Raw genomic sequence first — 13,146 nt, 5'->3', positions numbered from 1 at the left:
AAGTAAATGATGGCGTGGGAGAAAGAGGAAAGTGGAAGAAGGAAAACATACTGCATACTTGTGGTATTTGCTCATGAGCTGAGCATGCTTACACTGTGAAGAACATGGTTAATGTGACAGACTAAATCTTTATATTGCTTTCTGGACTAATCCTCCCCTTCTGTATAATAAGTTTTAATCGATATTTTAAAAGTGGTGTGTAGTTGTACCGCTCATTATTGTGGCTAATTTGACTTTAAACACATAATTCACATCAGTGCTCATGGAGATGGCAAGAGGTGGTTGTCGCTCTTATCCTCCTTTTTTTTTTTTTTTAAACTCACTCCACTGTCTTCTATCTGTGTGTGTGTCTTTGTGCGTGTGGGTGTGTGCGTGCGCACGTGTTGTTGTAGACATTCAGACGTTTCAGAGAGCCTCTTTCTATGACAATGTGTCTGTGCTCCATGAGGCTCAAGGTGAATGATGATATGTACTCCTAGCTATTGTCCATCCTCCATATTGGATCACTGATTCCCTATTTGGTCAATGGCTGCTCTGCGCCCACTTTAAATGCTGTTTGGCTACGCATGGCCTATTCTCATTTTTATATTACTGGGTCTTATTTTGTAATCCTTCCATCATCAATGGGGATTTCCTTGATAATTCTTTCACGTATTAGATTTACTTTTGTAAGCCTCCCAAAATATATAGTGCAAAACATAAAGAGACAATAAAATTTCTTCCAATAAATAAGAAATATTGAATATTTGAAATTACCAATTTTCAGGTTATATACCGGCATATTTAGTTTTTGTTTTGTTTTGTTTTGTTTTGTTTTGTTTTGTTTTGTTTTGTTTTGTTTTGTTTTGTTTTGTTTTGTTTTGTTTTGTTTTGTTTTGTTTTGTTTTGTTTTGTTTTGTTTTGGTTTGGTTTGGTTTGGTTTGGTTTGGTTTGGTTTGGTTTGGTTTGGTTTGGTTTGGTTTGGTTTGGTTTGTTTTGGTTTGCTCTGACTACAGTACAATAGTGAATAGTCGTTAAAAAAAAAAAACATGTTTCCGAGGAAAAAAAATAGGTATGTGTGTTTGCACTGAATTAGCTGGTATTATGCCAGTTGTGAGGTTAAACCGGGTGAGTTGTGGTCTCAGTTGGGGTTTTCACTGCTACTGCAACACTGGAAAACAGATTCGCACATGAATACTTCATTTCATCTTCATTATACAATATCCTGCATTTATAATTTCACCATTTAATGTGCTAAAATAGCTTCCCTCGCCAATGTTCACTATTTATTGCTAACAATGTCACTTTTGTCATCACCAGTGGATCGAATCGTTGGCCTGGACCAAGTTGCTGGCATGAACGAGACAGCATTCGGTGCGGCATACAAAACTAAGAAGGGCATGTTCCGCACAGTGGGTCAGCTGTACAAGGAGCAGCTGTCTAAGCTGATGGCCACATTGAGGAACACTAACCCTAATTTTGTCCGCTGCATCATCCCCAACCATGAGAAAAGAGTGAGTCACAAGCTAGTCACGGTCTCTGTTGAAGGGCTCTGTTTACATACTACAGACTCACAAAGTAGATAAACATGCATCTAGTGTGAGTTAATTAACCATGTTAAAAAAAAAAGTCAGATTCAAAAAGAGCAATGCACAGTTTTGACTGGTACTTTCGGATAGGTATTAAGTTAACAAAATGTGTATTGTGGTTGTGCTTTGTAGATTTCTAGAACTATTACAATGGTCTTCAATTATGTAACTCTAATCTCGCTAATCCTGGCCGTAGTGAATATATGGCACAGGTATTATGCAACTCTAACCAAAGTAGTCATCAGGTCATGTTGACAAGGTGCATTTCATTTTATTTGCTGATTGTCGTTTTGTCTGCCTCCTCCAGGCTGGTAAACTAGATCCTCACCTAGTTCTGGACCAGCTAAGATGTAATGGTGTTCTGGAAGGGATCCGTATCTGCAGACAAGGCTTCCCCAACCGTATTGTCTTCCAAGAGTTCAGACAGAGGTACTTTAATTTCAGTTTCACGGCTTGTGTAGATAGCATTGCTAATTCAATAAAAACTGACTTTGAAAAAATGTTAGATAAATTCTGATTGCTGATACACAATTTACACCGAGCATGCCCTCTATCACACCTTCCAGGTATGAGATTCTCACTCCGAACGCCATCCCCAAAGGCTTTATGGACGGCAAGCAGGCCTGCGAGAGAATGGTCAGCAAGCAACGTTGTTGTTAGCTATTTATTATGATCTCAACATTGTTTCAAATATTTCCGTCTTTGGTAGATCAAATCCCTGGAGCTTGACAACAACCTGTTTCGCATCGGCCAGAGTAAAATCTTCTTCAGGGCGGGAGTGCTGGCCCACTTAGAGGAAGAGAGAGACCTGAAGATCACTGACATAATTATTTACTTCCAGGCTGCTTGTCGCGGCTATCTAGCACGCAAGTAAGGGTTGCATCTCTGCCTTTTTCTGCATGATTAATCTCTATAAAAGCTGACTTTTGTGGCAACCAAGTGCCCTCCACGTTCCATGTTCTCTCTCTCGTGTTGCTTCAGAGCCTTTGCCAAGAAGCAGCAACAGCTCAGTGCACTCAAGGTTCTCCAAAGAAACTGTGCTGCATACTTGAAGCTGCGTCACTGGCAGTGGTGGAGACTCTTCACTAAGGTTTGACTCCAAGAGAACAGAACTGGCTGGATTTACAAATCATTCCCCAGCTATTGCCACGAACCACTGAGATTCAAGAACAAATTCCTCTGACAATATGACAACTGTCCGTTCCACCCCAAATACAGGTGAAGCCCTTGCTGCAAGTGACTAGACAGGAGGAGGAGATGCAGGCAAAAGATGAGGAGCTGGTCAAAGTGAAGGAAAAGCATACAAAGGTGGAGGGACAGCTGGTAGAGATGGAACAAAAACACCAGCAGGTCAGATATTTTGATGTAAATCATGCTAGAAAGAGTTTTCTGCGATGCTCAGTCATTGTTGTTTCTGTGTAGTTAATGGAGGAGAAAAACATCCTCGCAGAGCAGCTTCAGGCAGAGACTGAGCTGTTTGCAGAGGCTGAGGAGATGAGAGCTCGTCTGGCTACCAAGAAACAAGAGCTGGAGGAAATCCTTCATGACCTTGAGTCCAGACTGGAGGAAGAAGAAGAGCGGGGTCAGGGTATAGTAAATGAGAAGAAGAAGATGCAAGCCCATATCCAGGTAAGCCCTGAACATATTCAATAAAAAAATAGACAGAAACTAGTACTATACAGGGTGTTCCCCCAAAAAATAACATCATTTGAAATATGAATATCTAACTACATTCCCTTGACACATAAAATTAAGTAGGCTTCAGGTTGAAGAAGAAATTATTTAAAAATTCTACAAACTTACATACATAGAGCGTCACAAATATTTAATCTGTGTGCTGCCTGTGGCACAATAAGCATTTTTATTTTTTCGTCTTATGTCTTTTCGTCTTTATACATTGTCCAAATCTTCGTTCCAGTTACTTTATATTTGTTGAATTTACTCAAAAATGTACACTGCACACACTTGATTGATTGTTAGATCATATTCGAAGATGCAAAGTTCCTTTTCTGTAGGAATAATTCTCATTCTTCCACCTGGAATAAAAAGTATAATGTTATATTTGCTAAAATAAATGATGTGTTTGTTTGCGTGCGTGTTTTGGTAGGACCTGGAGGAACAGTTGGATGAAGAGGAGGCTGCTCGGCAGAAGTTGCAGCTTGAGAAAGTGACAGCTGAAGCCAAAATGAAGAAATATGAAGAGGATATTTTGCTGCTGGAGGACCAAAACACCAAGTTTGTCAAGGTGAGAGGCAGCAAAGTTGGGTTTACTTCATGATAAATCATTTTTGGGCCTATGAAAAGTTTGTGTATGCAGCACTAAAACAAAGGGATGACTTTCAAGATTACACACGCAACCTAAGAGTTTAATACAGCTACTGTATGCGCCTTTTAGGAAAAAAAATCTCTGGAGGATCGCATCAATGAGATGGTCATTTTTCTTGCTGAAGAGGAAGAGAAGGCTAAGAACCTGGGAAAGGTCAAGAACAAACAAGAGATCATGATGGTCGATTTGGAAGGTAAAGGAGATGCACTTTCATCATGCGAGAGAAGACTTCTACACACCTCTCTAACATTGTCCAATGTTTAATCCAGAGAGGCTTAAGAAAGAAGAAAAGACCCGTCAAGAGCTAGAGAAGGCTAAGAGGAAGCTGGATGGCGAAACATCTGACTATCAGGACCAGATCACAGAGCTCCAGACCCAAATAGATGAACTGAAAACTCAAATTGTCAAGAAAGAGGACGAGCAGCAGTTACTTCAGACAAGGTAGGGAATCAGTCATACAGGAAGATAGAGAGGTTGACCAACAAAATACTGTATACCTGAGTCAGAGCTAAATACGGGTTTGAATATTGACTCGCCGAGAGCTTTGCGGCATGATGAGAGTGACATGAACGTTGTCATCACCTCATTTACCATTGATGCAATATATGTAGTCTCACCTGCTCCTTTTATGTGTTGCGTGTTATTGGACTGACAGCGCACAGACAAGTATACAGATCTAGTCTCATACCCTGGGTCTGAACCAACAAAGTATTTATTCTCACTGTTTTGGAATGTGTCATTGTGTGATTGGTGGCCTTGTCATCAGTGTAATATGTCTTGCACGAATGAAGCGATGTAAGTATGTAACTATTGTAAGCGGCAGTCAAAGAGTGCCTCTAACAAAAATACCAAGCAGAGAAAAAATTGTGTTACACAGGAAACAAAGCTGTCTACACAATTTTAAAGTTGGCAGTGTGAGTCAGTCATTAACCACAAATGACTGCCAAAGATGATTTGGGCGATAATCCTCACTCAGAAGTCAGAAGGCATGTGGAGCAAACTTCTCATCATAAAATAATGCAAACATGTCCAATGTATGACAGTAGCTTTATCTCTGCTGCCATCCAGTGGTCAGTATCACACCAGACTTTGCTTTAAAAAATAAAAATAAAAAATAGTCATAATGCCACCATAGCCATAGCCATAGCAAATTTTATCTTCATTGTATATTATTATAATTGGTAGCACATCTGCCTCATAGGTCTGTGGGGAAGTTTGCATGTTTTCCCCATGCTTGCATGGGTTTTCTCCAGTTACTCAGGCTTTTTCCCACATTACAAGATAAGGCTTGTCCAATTGTGTTGATGTGATTGTTTGTCTACAATACTGTATGTCCCCTGTGTTTGTTTGGCGACCAGTCCAGGGTGTACAGCCCAATGTCTGCTCACCTGTGACCCAAATGAATTTTGATATTTGCTATGTTGCTGCTTGATGTTTCACAGGGGTGAAGATGAGGTCAACCAGAAGAACAATGCTCTGAAACAAGTGCGAGAGCTTCAAGCTCAGCTGTCTGAGCTGCAGGAGGACATGGAGTTGGAGAAACAGGCCAGGAACAAAGCTGAGAAGCTTAAGAGAGATTTGAGTGAAGAATTGGAGGCTCTTAAGACGGAACTGGAGGACACCCTTGATACAACTGCTGCCCAGCAGGAGCTAAGGTAACAATTTCTGAATTTGTCTCACTATCAAGTATCAGAAATCATGAACATTTCAACTTTTCTGTACTTTTTAGGACCAAACGAGAGCAAGAAGTTGCAGAGCTGAAGAAGGCCATTGAGGAGGAGACTAAAAACCATGAGGCTCAGATACAGGATATGCGACAGAGGCATGCCACTACTTTGGAAGAGCTCTCTGAGCAGCTTGAACAGGCCAAGCGGGTGGGGCGCCTTCCCTGAATTCATCACATCACGCATGAAGAGAAAAAAAAGCTACTGAAGAAGTGTGAACATTAATTTTGCCTACAACTTATCTCTAGTTCAAAGCTAATCTGGAGAAGACCAAGCAGAGCCAGGAGAGCGCCAACAAGGAAATGGCTTGTGAGGTCAAAAGCCTTCAACAGGCGAAGACGGAATCCGAGCACAAGCGGAAGAAGCTGGAGGCTCAGCTGCAGGAGGTCACTGCCAGAAACACTGAAGGAGAACGCACCAAGGGCGAGCTGACTGAACGTGCGCACAAACTGCAGGTGACGTGCATTTACAGGGGTACAGCGTAGACAAAGTCATTTTTTGTTTGCAATTTAAACTGTTTTCATCCACATGATGCCTTGGTGAGTTTGCATTTGTTACAATAGACAGATAAATAAAGGTATCTCACAAAATGAGTGCTTCTTTGTGTGGTTTTGTATAGGTCTTGATAATGTCTCATTTTTCTTATAAATACAGTGCAGTATGTTCCAAGCTACTAACCAATAAACCGATCATGTCTCCATGCAGACTGAGCTTGACAATGTATCTGCCATGCTGGAAGATGCAGAGAGAAAAGGCATCAAGATGACAAAAGATGTCGCTGGACTGGAAAGTCAGCTCCAAGACTCACAGGTGCTCCACACTATTCTGTCTTTATCAGAAAAAAAAGTGCTGAACTTTTGTATTTCAGCTAACTTGAAAATCTATTATATTTCTACATAGGAGCTGCTTCAAGAGGAGACCCGTCAGAAACTGAACCTCAGCAGCCGCATGCGCCAGTTAGAAGAGGAGAAGAATGCCCTGCAGGAGCAGCAAGAGGAGGATGAGGTGGCCCGCAAAAATGTGGAGAAGCAGTTGCTGACCTTACAGGCTCAGGTAGGTCAGATCATCTTTGATTTTGCAGGTGTCTTTTATTTAATTCTCTGTTTGAGTTCTGATTTCTTTTTTTTTCTGTTTGTAGTTGTCCGAGAGCAAGAAGAAGCTTGAGGATGATGTAGGGACAATAGACGGCCTGGAAGAGGCAAAGAAGAAGCTGCAAAAGGACTTGGAGATGTCGGGCCAGCGTCTGGAGGAGAAGACCATCGCTTTTGAGAAGATGGAGAAGACAAAAACTCGTCTGCAGCAGGAGCTGGATGATCTCACTGTTGACTTGGACCATCAGAGGCAGAGTGTGTCCAACTTGGAGAAGAAACAAAAGAAGTTTGACCAGGTGTGCAAATTTAGATTTTTCTAGTTTGTCTTTTGTGAAAATATCGTCTCCATAGGCAGGTCACAAGTATCCTGTTTCTATGTTGACCATGGAGTATTCTTCTCTGTAGTTGCTGGCTGAGGAGAAGAGCATTTCAGCCCGCTATGCTGAAGAGCGTGACCGGGCTGAAGCTGAGGCCAGGGAGAAGGAGACCAAAGCTCTCTCCATGACCAGAGCGCTGGATGAAGCTCTGGAGGCCAAAGAGGAACTGGAGAGGGTCAACAAGCAGCTCCGTGCCGAAATGGAAGACCTGATGAACTCGAAGGACGACGTGGGCAAGAATGTGAGTCTTATGCGACCATTAAATCCTGTTTTCAGAAACCATCATAAAATCCGTTGATCTCCTCTGGGCTGAAGGTTCACGAGCTGGAGAAATCCAAGCGTACTCTGGAGCAGCAGCTGGAGGAGATGAAGACTCAACTTGAGGAGCTGGAGGACGAGCTGCAGGCCACTGAGGATGCCAAGCTGCGCCTGGAGGTCAACATGCAGGCTATGAAGGCTCAGTATGAGCGTGATCTTCAGGGTCGGGATGACCAGAACGATGAGAAGAAGAGAGCGCTCATCAAGCAGGTGCGGCATCCACCTTGGCTTCGGCCTTTAGATTTAACAGTGGCCAACACTATTGGCTTGGCTCCTCCTTACAGGTCCGAGAGATGGAGGCTGAACTGGAGGATGAGAGGAAGCAGAAAGCTTTGGCTGTTGCCACGAAGAAGAAACTGGAAATGGATTTGAAAGACGTGGAGGGTCAGATCGAAGGTGCCAGCAAGGCTCGAGACGAAGCTATCAAACAACTGCGCAAGTTACAGGTGAACGTTTGGATCACATCAGTGTGCTTCATTAACATGAGGGCCGACCATCTAAACAGCAACATTTCATCTTCAGGCCCAAATGAAAGACTACCAGAGGGAACTGGAAGATGCCAGGACGTCCAGAGATGATATTTTTGCACTATCCAAGGAAAATGAGAAGAAACTGAAGAGTCTGGAGGCTGAGATTGTGCAGCTACATGAGGTACAGAACTGTTGGTACAATGGAATTTTCCATCACAAACTTAAAAGACTGAGGTAGCATGAAGACCCTTTCCTTTTCCTCAACTTTTTTCTCTGAAGGACCTGGCAGCATCGGAGCGAGGACGACGCCACGCTGAGCAAGAGAGAGATGAGTTGCAAGATGAAATCTCCAACAGCACATCTGGAAAGTACGTTGATGTTCCTTTTACGTCATCTTCTACACCGGCAGTGCCCATCCAGTTGATTCGGGTTGTAGGGAAGACAAAAAAAAAAAAGGGGGGGGGGGGGGGGGGGGTTGCATGTTTTGTTTGTTTTTTTGTTTTTTTTTGTTAGTGCACAAAAGTGGATAAAAGTATTCGGAACACATTGGCCACTACAGGTAGTTAAAATGGAGAATATTGAGGAAGCTCAGCTTATACAAGTTATACCAGTTTCCAGTGTGCTGTATATGTAGAATGTGTTGTATATAGCTTAGAGTACATGGCACCATACATTTCTTTTCACATCATATATCACTAGCCAAGTGTAAATTTTCTCCTATCAGCCATCACATTCTCTCTCTCTGTTGAAGGACTGCTCTGTTGGATGAGAAGAGGAGGCTGGAGGCTCGTATCGCTCAGCTCGAGGAAGAGTTAGAAGAAGAGCAGGGCAACATGGAGCTGCTCAACGACCGCTTCAGAAAAACCACTATGCAGGTGCGCCATGAGCTGCAAGGGTTCCCAATCTGAGAATTGCATTTATATCGCATCCGTTCTCTCTCCGGTGCCTGCCTCCCTTTCGTCTCGGCAGGTGGACACGCTGACCACAGAGTTGAGCGCGGAGCGGAGCGCGTCGCAGAAGAGCGAGAACGCCCGGCAGCAGCTGGAACGTCAAAACAAGGAGCTACGGGCCAAGCTGGGTGAGCTGGAAGGTTCTGTGAAGAGCCGCTTCAAGGCCTCCATCACGGCACTGGAGGCCAAGATAGCACAGCTGGAGGAACAGCTGGAGCAGGAGGCCAAGTAAGGCATACAAATTGGCTGTGACAGGAAGGCGTCAAAGCCCTAAACCTGAACTCTACATCTTCCGTGAACCTTCTCTGCAGGGAGCGAGCGGCAGCTAACAAGTTAGTGAGGAGGACTGAGAAGAAGCTGAAAGAGATCTGTATGCAGGTGGAGGACGAACGCCGTCATGCGGACCAGTTCAAAGAACAAGTATGTCTCCTGGAATTTCAACGTGTTTTTCACTGACCGCACACATACATACAAAGATGTTAGGGGATAATTTCTTTCTGGTGAAATTTCAGGGGGAAAAAACTAAAAATCCATTAATAACCCTTTACAGGGTGACTGAATTTGTCTTTATTTTTTATTTTTTAACTGCGTTTTACACAACTTGCTGCTTGTGTTTTTTGGGTTTTGTGTGTGTGAAGGTGGAAAAGGCCAACTCTCGCATGAAGCAGCTAAAGCGTCAGCTGGAGGAGGCAGAAGAGGAGGCCACGAGGGCCAACGCATCACGAAGGAAGCTGCAGCGAGAGCTGGATGACGCCACAGAGGCCAGCGAGGGTCTCAGCCGGGAGGTCCACACTCTGAAGAACCGCCTCCGGTACTCTTGATATACACTCAATGTTGCTATTCCAATGTACCCAATTATTGTTAGCAGATAAGCAACTATTACTAGTAGGAAGTGTGGGAAGTAAGTAGGTAGGTACTGTATGCACTTTTGGAATTTTGAGCAATTTTAGTAGCCATAGGTACACGGCTGTGGGTCTGTAGTAACTAACTAGATCCATAGATGGTTATAAAGGTACTACAAGTAAGGCCTATTGTAGGTAGGTAGAAACATAGGTACGTAGGTGGGTGGGAGGGTGATATGGAGTATGGGAGGGAGGGTCTGGACTTGCTCCTAAAACACTGATTCACTAATTGTGCCAACGTCAGCAAACAAGTTCTGGTTGGATTCATAACGTAATATGATGTATTTCCAAGGAAAAAATATGTATTTGCTGAAAAGTAAATTAAATTGGACCTAAATTGTTACCGGAGAAGGCTTGTACAGTGTTTTCTCGACACCATACGGTGTTCAAAGCGTTTTACAAAGCCCGACATTCAATTATTTGAACATATTTTCAGATGCATTGCTGCATCTTTCTAACGAAAGAAAAGTTGTTCTTTTAAGTTTCAAATGGATTATCTTGCATGTTGCATTGCATCCAACGGTAGAATGTGGGTCACACATTTTGTTGTAAAACCAGAGAAAATAATCCTCACGGCAAACATCCTAAATGATGCATGTTTTACATCAGGGTTCTCCAAGTTCGGTCCTTGAGAGCCCCTATCCAGCCTGTTTTCCATGTCTCCATCCTTCAGCACAGCTGAATCTAATGATCAGCTACTCAGCAAGCTTTGCAGAAGCCTGATAACGATCCCGATCATGAATTAGGTGTGTTAGTGGAGAGAAACATGGAAAACAGGCAGGATAGGGGCTCTCGAGGACCGAACTTGGAGACCCCTAGGTTAGAGCCTACATACTACTTGCTTCACTAGCTAGCGACAAGGACCATAGATATATTAGCAATAGACTTGCTCAGCACGGCAACCACGCATAAGGAAGTATATATGTATTTTTATCTATGCTTTAACTGCTTACTTTAAATTGTATGCGTTTTGCTTCCTTTTTCTAAACGGTCACGTAGCATTTCAAAATGACTTTCGCAACTTGGCAACTTGCCCTATTGGCAGTTGAACTAACAACCGGGAAGAAAAAGCCCCCCGATCAACATTTGTGTTTTCTTGACGTCAATTCACCGGTGACGATTTTCAGCAGTTGCCATGAAAAGATACAGATCTTTGTCAAAAGAGCATCAGGTATGATTTTATGTGTATGGACACTTACCTTAGCAGGTGCGTACTGTTGACATATAGGAAGGTACTAAAAGGGGATAGTGTCAGTAAGGGAGCTAGCTGCTGCCTGCTAGGTAGGCAGGCAGGTTTTGTAGGGATTGTAAGTAATGGGAACTTGGGAAGGTTGGTAGACAGGGTTGGTGAATCTAGGTCCAGAAAATAAAAACCTTGCTACAGATTATCTTTATTTGCAGGTACTTCTACTCAACTGGCAGGTAAACAAGCTCATCTCCAACTGTTGAGTAGATGCACCTGTGGCTAAAGTCAAACTGTTTAAGGGTTTTAACTTTCTGGACCTGGAACCCCCAACCCTGTTGGTAGATGATCTTTGTAGGTACTGCAAGCAGATACAGTATATGTATCACAGGTAGAGGAAATTACAAGTACAAACACATGATAGGTCTTTGGTTACTACATATCAATATGTGCTGAGAATGAAAACTATGAGATGCATTTCTGAAACTGTGCTGTTGCTCTTGTAGGCGTGGTGGCCCCATCAGTTTTTCCTCCAGTCGCTCAGGCAGACGTCAGTTGCCGGTAGAGGGTTCGTCCTTGGACCTCCTGTCTGATGACGAGCTGGAAAACAAGGTCACAGACAACAACGCCAACGAGACACCGCCCCCCCAGCAGGAATAAATGGCAACTTGCCTTAAATTGAAACCTCCGGCTTCAATGAGAAACTCTGTCAGCTTCTTGAGTATATGAACGCCTTTCCTATCACATGCATCTTAGCATGTCACATAAAGACACCAGCGGTTGGAATGCCAACATTTTCTTTTCCCAACAAACATTGCCTTATTGGTCCTGTAGAGCATCATTAAGTAGAGGCTGCATTCATCTCATCCCGAATCTCATTTGAGAAACGTAAGTTATTTTAGATAAGTAGTATTTTCCAAGCCCTGTACAAGAATGCTTTGCGTGCGTATGAAGGTAGAGATTGAACACAGTCTGTTTCCAACTTTTTGCAATTATCTTGCGTTCATCTTCTGTGCCTTGTTCCACTCCCCTAATTACATTTATGCCACGTGTACTGTTCATATATGCATCATTTTGTGAAGATGTATTTTAATAAAACATCCATGTAATGGGATTTTTAGAGAAAAGCTGGTGTGTTTGTCCTTATGTGGTTGTCGCCACTCATGCTTGATACCATCTGAAGGAAATAAGTTTGTCTTGGTCTCGTCAGACCACATGACATGTTCCCAGGAATCCATATCCGTAGTTTGCTCATCTCCAGCAAACTGTTTGCAGTCTCAGCGTGTACATCATCTTTAGAAGAGCTTCTAAGCTGGAATGACAGCCATGCAGCGTAAGGTCTGAGTGGAATCTGTCGTGTTAAACCGCGGAATGGTCTCAGCCAGTGCTGCAGCTCAATTTCAGGCTGTTGGCAATCTTCTTATAGCCTAGGCCATTTTCATGTCGAGAAACAGTTGTTTCTCTCTTTTTTTTCCCCAGATCTTCAGAGTTCTTTGTCATGATGTGCCATGTTGAACTTTGAGTGATCAATATGAGTGAGAGAGGCAAATGTAACACACCTGCTCCGAATTCAGACCTGAGACCTTGTAACACTAATGAGTCACATGACACTGGAAGGAAAATGACAAACTCTACTCCATTTGGACATTTTGACTTAGAGGTTATTACGTGTCATTTCATCAAATGCCTCCCACCTGATCTCAGAATATCCAATAAAAATTCTAGTAAAATTATTCTGTGTAACCACAATAATTAGGTTGATTTTGAGCCCGATTAAGTCAGCACGAGCCCTAACATCAGATGTCTTTGTGATCAGATAGTGATTGTGACATGCATTGAAAGAACCACATCCAACGTCTCAGGAGGGGGAAGCAGTGCACCATTAACACTGTGTGTAGTGGAGATAGGTTTCTGCTGACCTCAACTCAGGATGTTGTGAGTCGGTGGGGAGAATACTTCGAAGACCTCAGTTCCACCAGCAAACCATCCTTTGAGGAAGCAGAGTCTGGGGACTCTGAGGTGGGCTCTCCTATCTCTGGGGTCAAAGTCACTGAGGTGGTTGGAAACCTTCTCTGTGGCAATGCCTCGAAATGAGGGTGGTCCTGGAACCACTGACGTACAAGCAGAGCCCGGTGGAAACTCACATTGTCCCAGATGACATCATTTCTTTATGGATCATCAATGTGATCTGGTGGAACAAGTTGTTTGTGGAAGTCATCAAAGAAGGCCAGCAGCAA

General features: G+C 43.2%; 1 protein-coding gene across 2 annotated transcripts in view; it reads left to right on the top strand.

Moving 5' to 3' along the window:
- The window catches only part of LOC144004121 (myosin-10), a 66,921-nt gene extending 54,885 nt beyond the window's left edge, over window positions 1-12,036 (top strand). For both annotated transcript variants that reach the window (XM_077501078.1, XM_077501087.1), the window contains 26 exons: window positions 1,300-1,493; window positions 1,876-1,997; window positions 2,135-2,204; window positions 2,278-2,438; window positions 2,550-2,658; window positions 2,787-2,918; window positions 2,991-3,197; window positions 3,676-3,813; window positions 3,964-4,087; window positions 4,164-4,335; window positions 5,337-5,549; window positions 5,624-5,768; window positions 5,867-6,073; window positions 6,324-6,428; window positions 6,519-6,671; window positions 6,757-7,005; window positions 7,115-7,327; window positions 7,402-7,614; window positions 7,689-7,850; window positions 7,927-8,055; window positions 8,154-8,242; window positions 8,626-8,749; window positions 8,844-9,052; window positions 9,136-9,244; window positions 9,463-9,635; window positions 11,416-12,036. In XM_077501078.1, the coding sequence (XP_077357204.1) occupies window positions 1,300-1,493; window positions 1,876-1,997; window positions 2,135-2,204; window positions 2,278-2,438; window positions 2,550-2,658; window positions 2,787-2,918; window positions 2,991-3,197; window positions 3,676-3,813; window positions 3,964-4,087; window positions 4,164-4,335; window positions 5,337-5,549; window positions 5,624-5,768; window positions 5,867-6,073; window positions 6,324-6,428; window positions 6,519-6,671; window positions 6,757-7,005; window positions 7,115-7,327; window positions 7,402-7,614; window positions 7,689-7,850; window positions 7,927-8,055; window positions 8,154-8,242; window positions 8,626-8,749; window positions 8,844-9,052; window positions 9,136-9,244; window positions 9,463-9,635; window positions 11,416-11,569 (4,076 nt within the window). In that variant the 3' untranslated portion in view covers window positions 11,570-12,036. The remainder of the gene's footprint in view (window positions 1-1,299; window positions 1,494-1,875; window positions 1,998-2,134; window positions 2,205-2,277; window positions 2,439-2,549; window positions 2,659-2,786; window positions 2,919-2,990; window positions 3,198-3,675; window positions 3,814-3,963; window positions 4,088-4,163; window positions 4,336-5,336; window positions 5,550-5,623; window positions 5,769-5,866; window positions 6,074-6,323; window positions 6,429-6,518; window positions 6,672-6,756; window positions 7,006-7,114; window positions 7,328-7,401; window positions 7,615-7,688; window positions 7,851-7,926; window positions 8,056-8,153; window positions 8,243-8,625; window positions 8,750-8,843; window positions 9,053-9,135; window positions 9,245-9,462; window positions 9,636-11,415) is intronic.
- Window positions 12,037-13,146: the final 1,110 nt, after the last annotated feature.

This window comes from Festucalex cinctus, chromosome 1 (genome assembly GCF_051991245.1).
Source record: "Festucalex cinctus isolate MCC-2025b chromosome 1, RoL_Fcin_1.0, whole genome shotgun sequence".
Classification (NCBI taxonomy): domain Eukaryota; kingdom Metazoa; phylum Chordata; class Actinopteri; order Syngnathiformes; family Syngnathidae; genus Festucalex; species Festucalex cinctus.
The sequence above is the reverse complement of the archived record's forward strand: the minus strand, read 5'-3'. Positions and strand labels throughout refer to the sequence as shown.